This window comes from Calidris pugnax, unplaced genomic scaffold (genome assembly GCF_001431845.1).
Source record: "Calidris pugnax isolate Ruff unplaced genomic scaffold, ASM143184v1 scaffold252, whole genome shotgun sequence".
In the NCBI taxonomy this organism is placed as follows: Eukaryota; Metazoa; Chordata; class Aves; order Charadriiformes; family Scolopacidae; genus Calidris; species Calidris pugnax.
This window is the reverse complement of record NW_015091118.1, coordinates 1,405,644-1,422,397: the sequence shown is the minus strand read 5'-3', so window position 1 is coordinate 1,422,397 and position 16,754 is coordinate 1,405,644. Positions and strand designations below refer to the sequence as shown.

The 16,754-nt window shown below is 39.4% G+C and overlaps 1 protein-coding gene across 1 annotated transcript in view; it reads right to left on the bottom strand.

Moving 5' to 3' along the window:
• The window catches only part of PRCP (prolylcarboxypeptidase), a 33,679-nt gene that overhangs the window by 11,590 nt on the left and 5,335 nt on the right, over positions 1-16,754 (bottom strand). Inside the window, exons 2-6 of the mRNA XM_014958364.1 lie at positions 5,563-5,703; positions 4,329-4,430; positions 3,820-4,001; positions 2,928-3,085; positions 1,514-1,686 (exon numbers count right to left, since the gene is read on the bottom strand). Of these exons, the coding sequence (XP_014813850.1) occupies positions 1,514-1,686; positions 2,928-3,085; positions 3,820-4,001; positions 4,329-4,430; positions 5,563-5,703 (756 nt within the window). The remainder of the gene's footprint in view (positions 1-1,513; positions 1,687-2,927; positions 3,086-3,819; positions 4,002-4,328; positions 4,431-5,562; positions 5,704-16,754) is intronic.

Sequence of the window (16,754 nt, the reverse complement as noted above, 5' to 3'; positions counted from 1 at the left end):
CAAGGTTTTCTCCTTACCCCTGCTCCCATGGAGTTGAGACTAACAGAAGAACAGTGAAGGGCAAAAGTTGTGAATCTGAGCTCCCAGCCCATTGGAAGAACTCAAAGTTACTCTCTGCAGGGAGCAAAGAATGCACTGCAACCCCAGTGCTGCTCAGGTACGGGGGCACAGGGACAACTCACGTGGATGATGCAAACTGTGCATCTTCTGAGAAGAGAACTTACTGTCCTTACCTCCCCTGCATAATCTTTTCCCTCATTTTGATTGAGGAGATTAGGAAGCGGATCCCTCCCTTGTTCCCACAGCTTTCACATTATGCCATTCTGAGTAGATTTGATAGTTTGGCCAGCTCTGCCATCAGTTCTTCACTCAGCAGTTAAAAGTTTGGAAAGCTCATTAACTCATGCAAATATACACTGCAGACAGATAGTAGAACCCAGGGCTGCAGACAGCCCTGTATCTGAAGCTCAGATTGTGTGGTAGATCAATATTCCTGAGGTAGTACTGGCAGCCCACAACAGAGAACAGGTTAAGCCACATACATCTATATCCACTACTCAAATACTTTTTTTTCTGAAATAGCTCTAATCTGACTCCGAGGGTGAGAAAGCAGGGGAAAATGTATCTGAATAGCTAAAAAAATCACTCAAAGTTCATGCACTAGCATTGTCCAGACAAGCAGCAGCCTTTTCTATTTTAGGTTGATATCTCAGTCAGAGGTAACATGGACATTGGTGAAGGTGAGCACATTTTTTAGGTTGCATCATATTGATAACAAAGCAGAAATAATTTTCAAAGTGTTCACACTGCCCTTTGTGGGCAGCCACAGACAAATTAATGTCCCTCCCCTCCTCCATCAGGCAGCCCTACACCGGGCAAATTTTTTATTTAACTACTGTTTAGCCAAAAATACCACTATTTTATCTACCTTGCCTGCCATACACAGTAACACAAAGCCATGCAGGGAAATCCAGCAAGGGTCCTAAAAGGGAAAAAAAAAACACTCCAAGAAAATAGAAATCTTGGAGAAAGTAGTGCAGATACTCGGAACTGCACAAGTGAAGGTTTGCAAGTGTGGAAAGAGGTTCTGCTTTGAGAAGTGACCCTGCAAGGAATACATTTGTGGGGATGCCCATTTCCTCTCTCATTAGTTCTCCCACATCAAAAAGAACATAAGCTCCAAACTTTGTCTTTAATTGCAAGATCTGCAGTGGAAGCTCTATTTGCATGTGGTTTTTGTGCAACATTTCTGCTCCTCAAGAACAACTCTGCAGGACATCTGAGTTTTTTCAGTTACCCCTGGCACTTTGCTTCTTCTTGATGCAAACTATTAGCCCTAAGTTGCAGTTAATCAACAAACCAGTTGATGCATAAGAAGATATTGCCCTGGTTCTCCTTTCAGCCACATTGGTTCTACAAGGCCAAAAATAAAGGAAAAGGTGCAGGCTAGGAGAGAAAGACAGGGTTAGTTAAACCAAATGGTCAATTCTTCAAGATACTGGTCTTCAATTACCTTTATAGGCCAAGCTGGCAGAGGCTGCAGGAAGTCAGCTTTATAGGGATAGTTCACCATAGCCAAGTTTATCCATGTTTCACTCAGCCAGTTTTTCAGTATAGCAGCATCCTGATGATTTTTCAATGGGCTGCACAAATGAAACGTGCTGGAAAGCCACTGTAAACCTGCATCTTTAATTTAAAAAAAATGAAATATTTAATGTATTTTGCCATTAACACATAGGTCAGTTGTGCATAGCAGATCAAATTTTAGACAGCACCTCTAAGTGAAGGGAAATACAGTCTGCATACCCATATGTTGAAGTATGTCACAGCTAAGATAATGTTATCTTAAAAAGCAAAGACGTATTTACAAGACATTTGGGATTTTTTTTTTTTTTACTAGGAAGTAACATTAGGGCATGTTTCTTCCCGTGAAAGGAAACTTCAAACCAGGTAGCTCACAGTGCAAGGACTATTTATATAGATAGATCTCTTGGGACTCTTCTGGCCTTTCCCTTCATTATTTCATCTGGTATAAAACTCCTCCAGTTCAGCTTCCTTGATTTTAATTAGCTAACTCATCATACTTTCTCTTTAGGACACTGAACTGAAGTAATAAGTTATTTCTTTTTTTACACTGAAATCCTTTGCTGTACAGCAGCCTCATCTGATATAGAATCATAGAATCATTTAGGTTGGCAGAGACCCTTAAGATCAAGTCTGACTGTAAACCTAACACTGCCACGTCCACCACTAAACCATGTCCCTCAGCACCACATCTACATCTCTTTTAAATGCCTCCAGGAATGGTGACTAAGCCAGTTCCCTGAGAAGCCTGGTCTAATGTTTGATAATCCTTTCAGTGAAGAAATTTTATCTAATATCCAATCTAAACCTCACCTGGCACAACTTGAGGCCATTTCCTTGTCCTATCACTTTTTACTTGGGAAAGGAGACCAACACCCACCTTGTTACAACATCATTTAGGTTGGATAAGACCCTTAAGATCATTGAGTCCAACTTGGTCCCCAGCACTGAATCCATAAGCATTGCAGTGATTTTCTATACATGATTGCCTCAGTTGGTAGTTAAACTATTATTTTTTTTAGAGTAACCATCTGGCCTAGTTTATCAGAAAGCAATACAAGCCTTGAGGTTCTGATCTGGAGTCAGCTCCTGTCTGACATTAAGGATGTTTGGATCTGGATTCTGAATCACACAAGGTGTGAACTAAGCTTGTGATCCAACAAAATAGACATTAAAAAAAAAAAACATTTAGCTCATTTGGCAGTTTTCAGTACTACAAGTATCGTTTCAAAAAAGTCAATACATATACAGGTGAAAGCCATAACAAACTTGCTGATTTTATGAAGTGATAAACACAATCCTGAACTTTACAGCCCTTTGAGAAAGCATTATTGAGGTCTCACCTGTTGAGGAAAGGTGGTTAATGGCATTCCAAGAATTCCGGATACTTTCTGAGCAGCCTGTCCCACTTTTTTTGAAATCATTAGTCACTATGCTGAAATAAGTGCCACATGGAACCAAATCACCAAACTGCCAGATTGGGGCAGAGGCTGCCAGAGCTCTGCAAAGGGACATAAAAAGATTGTTACATACTCTCTAAACCCCTAGAAAGTGAACTTCCACCCTCCCCACAGCCACTACTTAAGTAGCATTTATAATTCAGCTGGGACACTGAGCCATAAGCAAAATAACCATAACATTGCAAAACTATTCCACAGGTCTGCAAGTAAAGGCTGTTGAAGGTTGCAGGTCTTGGATAGTAGTAAAAAGATATCAGTAAATACATAAAGTAGAAATTCAGACTTGCCTACTTTCTCTTTCATTCTTATCTAGCAACTAGGTCTTTCTCACTAAGCATTGCACAAACTCAGCTGAAGAGAGCCCCTGCCCACAAAAATCTCCTCTCTAGCAGACAAAAGAGAATTACTAATCTTGCTTCCCAGAAGGGAACTAAGGCATTGAAGAGATTAAAGACCTGCCTGAAGTCACCAGGAAGTCTAGTGACCCTAAATAAATTAGGTGCGAAGTCAGTGTTCATAATAATTGCTTTTACAAAACTAACAGATAGTTCTGAAAAAACACACCATCCAGTACCTGCTGACATACAATTGTCTTTATTAGGCAAACCACTGAAGAGGTACTCCTCTTCCCAAATTTAAGGTAACTTAATTCCTCCTCCCAATAGTGGAAAAGTCAGTCCAGTTTGAATTATGGTGCTTCTCCCAGTGCTGTAGTATTTATAGCACAGAAGTAACAAACGCCTGCTCTGTGCTTGAGCAGGATGAGCACACTCACCCAACTACCACATGGGGGTACTTCATCCTAAACCAGGCTGCAAGCATTCCTCCATAAGATCCTCCAATAGCTATGACAGGACTGTAACGAGCTCCTGGAATGGTTGTCTTTAAGTACTCAATCAGTACTGCGAAGTCAGCCAGAGCTTGTTCTGATGTCAGGTAATTCAGGTGCTTGGAATCCTGAGACAAAGAAAGCAGGTTATACACAGCACAGGAGTGATTTCCAGCAGCAGTCTTTCTACTGCCCACAGCAGCTGGCAAGTTCTAAATCTGTGCCTGATAACAAATGAAATATTCTTTGCAGGTGTCCTTCAAAGTGCTAGAAAATCCCAGATTTATTTATTTTTTTTAATGCTAGAATTGACAGTTAGAAAAACAGGATATCTGTGTGCTTCTAACACATCTAAATCTTACTCAGGCTAGCAGTCATTGCACTGGCAAGAAGTACAGGAGGCAGAAAAATGTTTGTATAGAATACATTTAAGGAAGACAAAAGAAGACACTTACACTGAAAGATTCATTCCCAAAGGGCAAAGATTCTCCGTAATATCTATGTTCAGCAAATACTAACATGGCATTAAGTTCTTCAGCCACATCCCACATAAAACCCTGGTTGGAGGAAAACAGACATTGAACTAAGTTGAATCAATTATTTTCAAAGTCTCTCCTTTCAGTCTAGCGTATTCCAACTTTCATTCTTTGGTTAGAAAGGTATCACTATCAAAATACAACTACAGAGTGAAATTTGGTTTTAAGATGTCACTGAAGTAAGAAAACACACAAAACAGATCTCCACCAAGAGAAAGGGACAGGTACAAAATAAATATGATTTTTTTTTAATGCTGCAAAATATTAAGCAGTATTGTTTTGTGGGTACACACAGGCAATCCTGCCAGAACTCCTATGGCACAAGCTTAATCTATAGCAAATAAAAAACATGACAGGAAAAAAAGCATGCATTTGATTTAGGACTACATTACAGAAAACACAAAGTTTGTTTGGCAATCAGCAATAATCTAGAGCATTGCAATATTTTCAACTAATAAATATTATTATTAATTATTTTCAACTAATAAATAACTACAACTTCTATTACTTGTTGCCAGCAGCTTGTTAGCACCAGTTATGGAAACAGGCAGACAGAGATCACCTGCTGACAGAACCAAGTGTGTGAGCATTCCTTGGTTGCTTTGAGCCCAGCACATGCCACCTCCTGTTGTGTGACTGGACTTTGTATTTAAGTGGCTGAAAAATGCCCATACGCGCCATTCTGCATTCGTATCAGTCAGGGAAGCAAACTTCCACAGGTCTTGTCAGAGAACAAGAACCATCTATCTTTGATTTCCAGCCCCCTTCACATTTTTCTTTCTTTCTAAAATAAATCAGAACTTCTCATTTTACTTGGGGAATCTAAAGTATTGGGATAGATATAGTTTGGTCAAAAATTTGCATTCTTAGCTTGAGGCACCTTACAGTGTTTCCTCTTGAGATCTTCTTCACTATTCAAGCAAGTTAATACAAGAGCATCCTTTTTTTTCTTCTGGGCTTTGAATAGGACCCTGAACCCCCTAAAACCTTTTCTGTGCTTTTGCTCAGCTTCTTCTTTCTATAACAATCAAAACAACCATTAGAAACTTTTCTTTAAGTGATATTGTGACAACGTCTCCTTGTTCTTCCTGATTTTTCAGTAGGCCACTAGTGGAAAGAAGGACTGTAATTTAAGAATTTATATTCTACATACCGTATTGTTACAGAACCATGTGATGTCTCCTTCATTGCCTGTATAAAACAGTATCGGTCCATTATCTTTCTTCCAGTACTGATCTGCTACTAGATACCGCTGCTGGAACGTAAGATTTTCATCAAATCCAAAGTGATCAATCTGTGAGAACAAGAAATAACAACATGCTCAGAAAACTGAAATTGATCATGGAGTCCACTGCAAGTGCCAAGTCACTTTGCAGACAAAAAAATAAAGTAAAAATGTTTTACTAAGAAAAAATATGACACTGAAATAATTTATATTCCTAGATTCCCAATACAGCAAGATTCTTCTGCTTTACAAAGGTAACCAGCCAAAATTACAGGTGTATACACGGAAGGAGAAATGTTATTTTCAGCTATAAAAAGAATCCACGTCCTTATAGTATCATACCTAACATAAGATATTCTAAATATATTTAGGAAATTAGTCAAATCTGCAGAGGAGTCACAAGGTATCTGATGAAATAGAACTTTATCAACAAGTAATGAAAGTCACTTTCCTGCAATGTTTTGAGTCTTAGAAAGATTCCATATTAGCCTTGTTTAAAAAAACCCAACCAAACAAAAAACCAAACCAAACCATCAACAAAAACACCCCAGAAAACCCACCAACAAATAATCTTACTTCTTCCCTCCCCCTTTTGGCATAAGATTGAAGTTTAAACAGATGCTTGTTAGAAAATGTTTTAAGTTGTTTTTAATTCTTGGAAAATACAAATTTTCTGTATTTCTTCTGCTATTGACAGATTTTTCAGATAGTTTCATGAAATGCTTCTCCTTCTCTCCTTGCAATTTTCATTAATTCACAGACCCTCCCCAATTCTTTCCATTGCCCTACAAATACTGCAAGCCTATACATACCACTTAACCCAAACCCCACAGGGTTAGCTTTATTCCCTCATTAGAAATTTAACCTCCATTCCTAAGGTGAGTTTTTCCAGCTTTTATGGTTTTTACTGGTTTGTACACACTATTCCTGTTGACCCTTCCCCAACCATTCATCCGTAGTGGAAAGTTTATCTATTGCTTTTACAAGGTAATTCCCTGCATGGGGATAATATTCTGGAATACCCACACAGGATTTTACTATAATACAATAAATAAACCAAAACACAGAGCTACTCCAGAAGAGCTATGCTGCTTAATTACAATTTATTCCTAAATCATCATTATTTTTATTCATCAGTTGAAGATGACCTGCAGCTACCCAACGCTGCACAAAGTATCATCACTTCCTTTCGTGTTGTTTTCTGCTGGTGGTAACAGCCTGACATCTGCTGGCTTGAACATCTCTGCTCACCCATCTGCCTTGACACCAACAATTCTGCCAAATCCCCCAGATGCTCCAGGAACCAGCCTTTCACATTTCCCATTTTGAGAACATCTGTAAGTTAATGTTAAAAAGGCAGCAAATGACACACAAATCCAAGAACTCACCGCTAACACAGTGCCTTAACTGCAAGGCAGATCCCTCCAGGCAGCTCAGGAAAGCCTAACTCTCAACCTGCAGGATCCAGTTACCACACACACTTGCTTTGGTTCACAGAGAGTGCAGGAACTTGTTTAAGATATACAATGTGCTGCAAAGCATCCTTTCCAAACTCTCTGAGCTTACTTGACCGAAGCAAGGGGACAGTTGTGTGCAGCTCACTGCTGGCAGAACAGGAGCACTCAGATCTGTGCATGGTCTCAAAACACATAAGAAACAGGGCTTTTACACTAAATAAACTAACTTCAGTGACTGCCTCCAGACCTAAATAAAACTAATTTATGTATATTCCACAGCTTTGCTCAGTGGTATCATTTACTACTTACTCATAACATCACCACATACTTATGCACATCCATAAGGGCTCTTTCACTGAATTCAAGCGCTAACAAGAGATGCTGGGCTGATTTTACACTGACAACTCACCTGCTCCTTTTTCATTTGCACAGTTATTAATTTTAGTTTCACTTTCTACAGCAAACATAATCAAGAGTGACAGATGTAGATGTAGAGAGGCAGAAGGTCAGCAACTGAAAAAGCCTTTGGTGATAATGCCGTGGGACAATTAAAAAGAAGGATTAGATAAGGCACATGTAATAAAAATCACAGTATAGTTTAATAAACTCCAACACTGTTAGAAAGTACAACTAATACATCTTTTGTTCCAGGTCTGTTTCTAAAGGGGAGAACTATCATTTTCTATTTAATTTTTGTGGTTAGGCTGCTTGCCAGAGGTAAGAAAAAACAGGTTCACATGTCCTGTCTGCCTTTTATGGGATCATCCAAAATTAAACACTTAGCTTTAAAAATTGATTCTGCATCCTTCCTGCCTGAAGCCTCAGCACCAACTGAAGACTACACAAAGACTACACAAAAAGTTTTCAACTTCCCTGCTATAAACACACGTACCAAAATCTTCTCAGTGCAGGCAGCTTAATATGCAACAGAGCAAAAACATACAGAGGAAGGAAAAAAAAGAAAAAAAAAATCAGAATAATTTAATGGAAAAGCATCCTTTTGGCACCCAACTGAAGTTATTCAATGGGGTATTGTGAAGAACAGATTTTAAAGCCCATAGTATTGTTCCCATTCCACAGGAACTGGAAAATTAGAATAGTAATATTCAAATATGAATATATTTTCCTGAATGACAGCTAATTTTCTTTTTAGAATATGATTTACCATTGTTTCCTTGCGATGTGATCTGTCAGTTTACTCCCACAAAACAAACCCCAAAATCCCAATGCTCTAGTGAGTCTGCCGAGAGGGAGAACAGCACAGGAATTTAAGTTTTCTTTTGCAATTTTAATAACCAGGTTAATCAAAGTGTCTTCATTCTCAATCTTGACTGAGCCACGCTGTAGATTCACTCACTGCCATTAGTCACATTCTTCTTTCCCATTCCTCCCTCAATCTGTAAAGTTTTGATAGCCCCAAAGCAGCTGAACTGCCTCTCTTCATCACATGCATAACACAAACCATGGGCACGTGTAAGATCCAGGCAAGACAACTCCAGACTTCTCCACAAAAAAAAATAAAATAAAATCACAAGTACCTATTACTCAACTGAAGAGCAGGAACACCTTTATTCCTTTATCGCTAGATGACAGGCCTTCAAACCTTGTAGTAACTTGTCTTTGCAAGGGTAAGACATATAACATTACTAAAAAAACCCCTAATGCTTGTAAGCAAACAGAAAAAGAGAAAGATGTCACAACTGCTGGCTGTTGTCAAAAAATTCAAATGAATTCTGAATACAGAACATCAAAATGCAGTTTGGAGGTGTCCCACGGAATATCTCCTCACAAGAGTGAAAACAAAGTGGGAAATTCAGAGGGAAAAAGCTCAAGAATCGATATGAAGTTGTGAAGTGGGAGGCTGGGACACAAAGGGAAAGCTGTAGCTGAAGAACAGCAGATGGAGCTGTGGTGTAGCCAAACCGCGCTGCAACAAGCCCTTGCTTTCACCATCCTCTACAGAACAGGGATGCAAACAAGTAATAAACCCCACAAACTGTGGGAAGGATATTTTACAACTCAAATCACCTAGAGATTTTTTTTTTTAGCCTTTTTTTTTTCTTAAGTCAGATGTCATTAAAAAGTTGAACCAGAAAATTTATTGCCCACATTTATGCAAAAGGAGTAAGACAAAATTAATGACACTTGCAACCAGTCTTAATTAAAATACACATTTAGTACACATTTACTGTGTACTAAATACCTTAACTGTTCATTAAAAGTAACTATGATAAAGATACACTAGCATATATGAGGTTTTATCTAATTACAATTTTCATAATTACAGTTATTGCTAGGATGTCAGCAGAAAGTACAAGGCCCTGAGTAACCTAATACAATTTTGAATTTGACCCTGCTTTGAGTAAGAGGATGGACCAGATGACATGCAGAGTTCCCTTCCAAAATTAAACTATTCTAGGATTAATCCAAGCAAGTTACACAGCCTAAAATTTTAAGCTTCTGTAACAGGACTATCGAGGAAGTTTGGTTAAAATAAAAATACAGTCATTAGCAGCAATACAAATGAAAGTATCATATACATAAATCACTCTCTGACATAGTATCAGTCCTTCTGATGCAAATAAAATGAAGGATAAAGTAGAAGGAGTACTCAAAGTAGTAAGTTATGAATGGGTTTAAGGGAAACTTGTCAGCTGAGCTAGGTAGGATGGGAATGCTTTGGAGAGCTACAGCTGTGAGGCAAAGAAAGCAAGCAACAAAATTTCAGTTCCATGTACTAAAATCTTCATGAACTTTGTGTGGTTAAAAAAAAGGAATCGCCTCACATTTTCCTGCACGTCTTTTGATTCAAAAGACTCACAGAGCTCTTGGGGAAGATGCATACATACGCACGACAGATTGCTCAAGAGGCAGCCAGCTCCAGATGGAAGACTGCAGCCACTTCCTAAAGTTTTTTCTCAAAGTAGAAGGACAGGCCAAAACCCACCTCACTGCCTTCTGCCTAAAATACACGGCACAAATCTTTGACTCTACCTTACATGTGCACACGGATCATGTGCTTATCTTAAGCTCTCAAAGATGACTTCTCTCAGGGTATTGGGTTGTGGGTTTTTTTTAAAAAAAATCTTCTTCTTGGTTGTTTTGAAGTCTATTTAAGATAAAAGAAGTCACTTTGCCACACATCTCCCCTGAGGAGGAAACAAAAAAGGCACAACAGCTGTTAGTTGATGTACAGATGTGAGTCTGCTTAATATAGTTCCTGAATACTTCCAGGAGTATGGCACTGGGTGAGGCACAAAGACAAAACAGGACATGTGGGCTAAAACCCACTTCCTTCTCAGCAGCATCTTAAGGTCATTAGTGACTACAGAGCCAGGACAGCAAACCTGTGCCTTTACCCAAAAAAAGACTGTAAATCACATGGTAGCTTCTAAATGAAAGCATTTAATGTCGTTCAAGCTGGTAAATCAGCACCTGACGGTTTTATGCTTCTGAGTTTCTGGCAAGATTGACAGTGTCTGAAAGCCTTTCTGTCATGCCTCAAATTTCAATCCGCTAAACAACAGCTTTATTTTTCCAAACTTGGATATTCCGTTTGAAACCAAGTCAGTTGATTTACTATTAAGAAGCCAGGGGATTTTAAGAGGCATAGCTCCACCCTCCAAGAGTTCATGGAGTTGTTTTGAGTGCTCATCCTGTCTGAATGATTTCCTAAGGACAGGAAGATACAGGATAGTCTGAGGATATCCTCCTGCCTGAACAGCAGCGTGGGCACCAGCCTCTTTGGGATTTCACCGGTGTGTTTTTATTCCTGATTTTATTCCTGACAGGCTGCGGGGCTCTAGTTCAGTTAGTTTTGTTTCCTCTTAAAAATCTTTCCTCCATTTAACTTACAAGTTCATGGGGGCATGGACTGCCTTGCCATCTTCCTACAACATTGTATGCAAGGGGCCCCAAATTTTCTTACTTTACAAGTACTACTCCATATAATTAAATATTCAGGCTCTTAAAAACCATTGCAGCAGTAGAGTACTACTGAAATATATATACCCACACACACTACTTATGTCTTCACAGCAGGGGAAACAGAACCAGAAATAAAAGGTAAAAAAAAATATCAGTTTTTTAAAAAATTCTCCCTCCCTGACACTATTCTTGTTGCTTTGTTTCTTCCTATTGCACATTTTTGCACATCATATTCTGCCAGGACAGAGACTCAGACTGCTGGCAAGATTCTCTCAGTTTGTCCCTGCTCATTTAGTGAAGGGAAGGAAAAAAAAAATAAGTAAAAAGAACACCAAGAAAATCAAGGTTAGCTTTCTTTTATCTTTTCCATTTTACAAGCAAGGTGTTTCCTTGCTTTCTAGGCTGATACTTGTGCAAGGGACAGCAGAGACTGAAGATTAGCACCAGTCTGTTGAAGAGAATAATCTATAATAATTTGATGCTCTGTGAAAGAGCACAGAGATGTACACTGCACTGCCTTGCATCAGGCTACACTAACCCACAAACTGGAAAGGCCTACATCTAAATAATATAAACCAATTGGGAGAGATGGACTTGACATAATTGTCATCTTCCACATTCCCCCATAACTCAGAGGTTTTGTTCATTAGATTTAATTTTACTTCGTTAATCTGTCACATTTAGCAAAACATATAGATATAACAGTACGGATGTCATTTGCCTATTCCAGCTTCCATTCTACTGGTGACGGTTTACAATAATTGGTACCAGTTTTTCCTTGGTTGGAGTTAACTTTCCCCAACACTCCCTAAAATAAATCCAAGCTTAAGTTCCTTTTAATGGAGGGATCTCTTCCCTTAACACTATGTCCCTGTGGACAGACTGGGTTTTAACTAGAATCGTGCTTCATGTATTTTACCAAAACTTCTTTTATGCCACAGAAACCACATCACCTGCTCTTGGGAGGCTGCAGCTGTTTAAAGAAGTCTGATTTCAGCACTCATTTATCACTTCAGTGATTAAAAAGCACTGACAAGGAAAGCTTCAGACAGGAACTCTACCCCTGCCCTGAGTCACACAGTTTGGACAAGACAGTTAAAAGAAAATGCCAAAGAACATTTAAACAGCTACAGGATGTGCTGTAGGAAAGCATCAGACTACCCAGGTCAGCCCTTGTTAGAAACAATTTCCAAACAGTATACGATGAAAGGTTATTTTTATATTCAAAACGTAAGCAGCTAACGAGAACACAAACACACTGGTTTCAACTTCCACAAACCATTAGTGCTGCAACCGAAACCGCAGATTCCCCTTACCGTGTAAAGATGACGTCCACAGACACATATAGACTTTAACTACTTAAGTATAAAATCCTCTACAAGTCACAGCGAGGATGCAATTCCTCGTTACAACTCCTCCTGTTGGAAAGACAGTCCGCAAGGTCCCACAGGCCCTCCCAAAATTTGCTGGCCCAGACTAGAGTGGCAAAGGTCCAGCACAAGGGAGGGAATGGGTGACCAAGGCAGGAGAAGGCAGGAATCACTTCAATCAGCTTTACTGCTGACATTGCTTAACGCTACTCTCCATTTCCCCGCCACCCTATTCTTCTTCTCCAAGCAATGGAGAGGCTCATGCTGCTGAGAGTCAACCAACTACACAAATTTATAACAAACTATTCTGGTGACAAACACACCAAATGTTCACGTCTTCCATTCAAGGCATTATTATCCCAGTGAAATTCTTCCACAAGACAAGGGATGGGGCAAGGAGTAGGGAACAAACAGGTCAAAGCTCTATTCCCCAAAGCGCATTATTTCATAAGGCTGAAATAAGCACAAAGAAGACGCACCATCCCAGCAAAAACAAAGTTACCCTTGTGAAAGGTCTCTCAGACCTGTAACAGGCACAGGCCTGCAATTTTTTTCCATCTGCCTTCCAGATTGAGTTACAATTCCATCACATTGGGAGGATTAACTTCAGAGGGGTGGAAAAAATGGTACATGAGCTTCCAACATGTCACCGATTAAGCAGTATAAAAATATTCTACTTTTCCTGAGAGCATCCTAACGTCTTCACTAGGGCTAATTGTTTAAACAAAATACTTTACAAAATAAGTTTGATCTTCCCCGAAAGGCTTCTCTCAGCTTTTTTGTAAACAAGGACATGGGGAAGGAAAGCATTTCACATTCAAGAATGTATTTTGATTTGGTCAAATTAAATATTTAAAATACCTCTACCCCTCCCCCCAAAAGGGCTAGAACTTTCTACCCCGCGAAGTATTTTGAAAGGTTCAACTGAAGTCACAATCATTTTACTTCCCAGATTTTTCAAAGCTCCAAGGAATTTGCTTTATTCTATTATTCTCCCAGCCTGAGTTCAAAACCTATTACTTTTATTTTATTTTCTCCAGCCAATCCCACACAAAACATGGGGAGACAGACAGACGGAGTGAGAACTGTCCTGTCATCCACCCAGGTATTATTCCAGTTAGATAAAGCACAGGTAAAATGGCAACAGCATTAGGAGGCACTGAATACCTGTATCAGGTCCAGTGCTAGGGATTTTACACGTGCCACGGTGGATCATTTATTTAATAGCTACCAATTCGGATGAGCATCCAAGAGGGAGGGGGGGATGACAATTTCAGAAAACAAAGCAGCAAAGTGCAATTAGTCATACAGCCCTTATGCAAGAGCAAAAATACCACATAGCAACTGCTCCTCTAGCAAGCTTGCAACATATCTGAACGCTGAAGAGCAACTGTTTGCTAGCAGGGCTCTGAGACATTGGTAGATGCGATGACAGGGAGACCAGCAGCATCCAGGGAAATAACATCCATGGCTCCCTGCAGGTGAAAAGTTCTTTCTACAGATTGCTCTATTGTACGACAGAAACATCAAGGTGTCTTGTCACAACCATTACAAAAGTTCTCCACTGGCTGAAAAGCTCTAGCAAACACACAGATAAAGGAAGGGTCTTCATACCAGTGCAGTTAACACCCAGAATTTGAGCTGCACTGTAGGTGCTTTTCTTCTCACAGCAAAGCAATAGTTATCCCATCTAAATAGAAGCTCACAAATTTTTATCCAAAAAGGTTTTTCTATTTCCATTTTCCTTTTTCCACCTCAAAACAGGAAAGAACATTTAGTTATGAACTACCCTGTTCAGAACAGGCTGAACAACTCCACAGACATTGCTAAAAGCCATTTGCCATCATCTCATAGGACAGGAGCTCCTGCTTAGGAGTCGAAGGAACTCAGTAATCCCCTCCCAATAGCAGTGACTTACAGGACTGAAAACTGTAAACTTCTAGGTGACCTGCCATTTGTCACTGTATAGGAAAGACTACAGAAGAGCCAGTGCTTCCAGAGCAGCATGTGGCTCTGAGCAGCTTTTGTGGAAGACTCAGTTTTCAGGGAGTCGGGCAGTACGGAAAAGCAAGTTGCTGTTTTGAGGCATAAATCAAATGTTTTGTTAATGCTAGTTTTGCTTTCACCCACTTCCTCTACTTCAGTCTGGCCTCAGCTGAAGTCAAAGGGTCTGATGCCCATCACTTTCTGTTCCTGTTGTCTTGAAAGGAAGTTCCTGCACGGAAACTACCATCTAAGCCTACCTCTGACTGGCTTTTTCACACGAAGTCCCTTTGTGGTTAATTTTAGAAAGTTTTTTTTTGCTGCACAATACAAGAAAACTTACTCCCTTTGGAAGTAGAGTAAGTTAACTAGGAATGAAAGCAGATGCACCACCAAGTTATCAGCAACCAGAAGGAGAAGCTAGCACAGTATCATAGCTCCCTGCATACTCACATCCCATGCAGGCAGGCCTTTCAGTGAACCCTCTCCTCTCCTGCAAAGAGAGACACTTCTTGAATCTTACACTACAAACACCTTTTCCAGATAATCTTCACCTAATCAGTCTCACTTTAAGCCTGACATAAGGGTAAATTTGTACATAAACTTTGTATCGTGGCTGTACAAATGAATAACGGAAAAAGCTGTTATGTCAATTTGAAGATAGAAACAGCCCAAAAGCATCAGAAGTTTCATTCTTTGCTCACTAGATGCATTTAGAGAAAAGCAACCACAGCACAACTGACAGTAGTAACACCACTTGGCAGTAGCACTACAACAGTGCTGAGCCTCAGAAAATATTCCAGACACACCAGGGCTGAACTAAAGCACAGAAGACAGCAACTATAAACTTAAAATAAAAAAGAAAATTATCCTCTACACCATAGGCAAGGAGGAGAATACCTACTGACTGGGCTGAAAAGAAATAAGGACAGAAGAATAGGAATTTAATTTAATTATCTGAATTCACATACCCAGAAAACAAAGAAATGAACCATTTTGCAAGTATATGGAAGATGACTGAGTGCAGCCTGGTTTTCCCCATTAAATTTCTTACAAGTTTCACTCCTTTAGGTATCAAATCTAAATATTCCAAAATGTATGAAGAAAATTAAGTTATTTCTTCAGTTTTGAAGATTTAAAATGAAAGTATCACCTCTAGTCTCTCACCACTTTGGCGTATGTTACCAATTACCCACACAGTCTACAACAACTTACACTGTTGGCCGGTCTTGATCTCCTCAAAGTCAGATGAAGAAATCAATACAGAACACATTAACATCAAATTTCACTTTGAACTTCATTTCCCTCCCTATCTCCCCAGCCAGCCCCTCTCCCTGAAAAAAAGCAGGAAATTCAGAGCTAAGGCATTGACTCAGCTGCTAGGAGCTCATGGTACAAGTCAAAATAAGTTCAGTGAAGTTAATGGGATTTATCTCGTGCACATCTGGCTTGTAAACAGCTTGTTACTTCAGCCATATGCAGTTTTGTTTATTATTTAGTCCTTTAGACTTTCTTTAATCAAGACAGTCTATTAGAAATCTTTCTGTGGCCCATTACAGCTTTTAATGATTAAAGCTGGCGAGATAAAAAGAGGCTTATTTTCAGACAGCGCAGTGATCATTGGTGCTTTTTGTAGTCTCTAGTATTAACTGCTCACTTGAAGGAAAAGACTGCAGGCTGGGAGGAAATTAAATGTTTCCTGCTTAATTTGAGAAGCTGATGTCTGCATTGTGACCCACAGATAAGTAGTGCATAAAAATAAAAATTCACTGACAAGCTTTAACAAGTACTTCCCCGTTTTCCTGTCCACTGAATAAGAGCTATTGTTTCTGCTTATGGACCTGGTTTATAGCTTACAGCTCCCGTTTTAAATCACACTATGAAATCACAGAGCAAGAGCTGCCAAGTACTCCTGTACTACTTGATGAGTAAAACATGTATTCCAACTAATTCACCTCCGAGACAAACACCAGCATCATCACTTCTTCTCTAACCACTGGCAGAATTTTTAATTGGTACCAAGGGGCTCTGTAAAAAGCACTTTGTTTTTTCCTTCACCAGAAGTTAAAAGTGCTATTGTATTATGGTGCCAGACATGAAAAACAAACCCATCCTAACCATTCCCGACATCTGTTACTATTCTGAGACACCAACCTGAGTCACAATAAGATGCTGAAAAAAATTGCCAACCAGAATTTAAAGTGCTAATCTCAATCTGTCTTAATATTTTAAAAGCTAGTTTTAGGCCCATGGTTGAGATTTCATTAGAATCACAACAGCTTATACAGTGCTGTTGTATTTATGTTCTTAGTGAGACTTATTTACATACAACCATGAACATTTCAAGGACTGGAAGATGTTGAATTGGATTAAAGGTATCTTG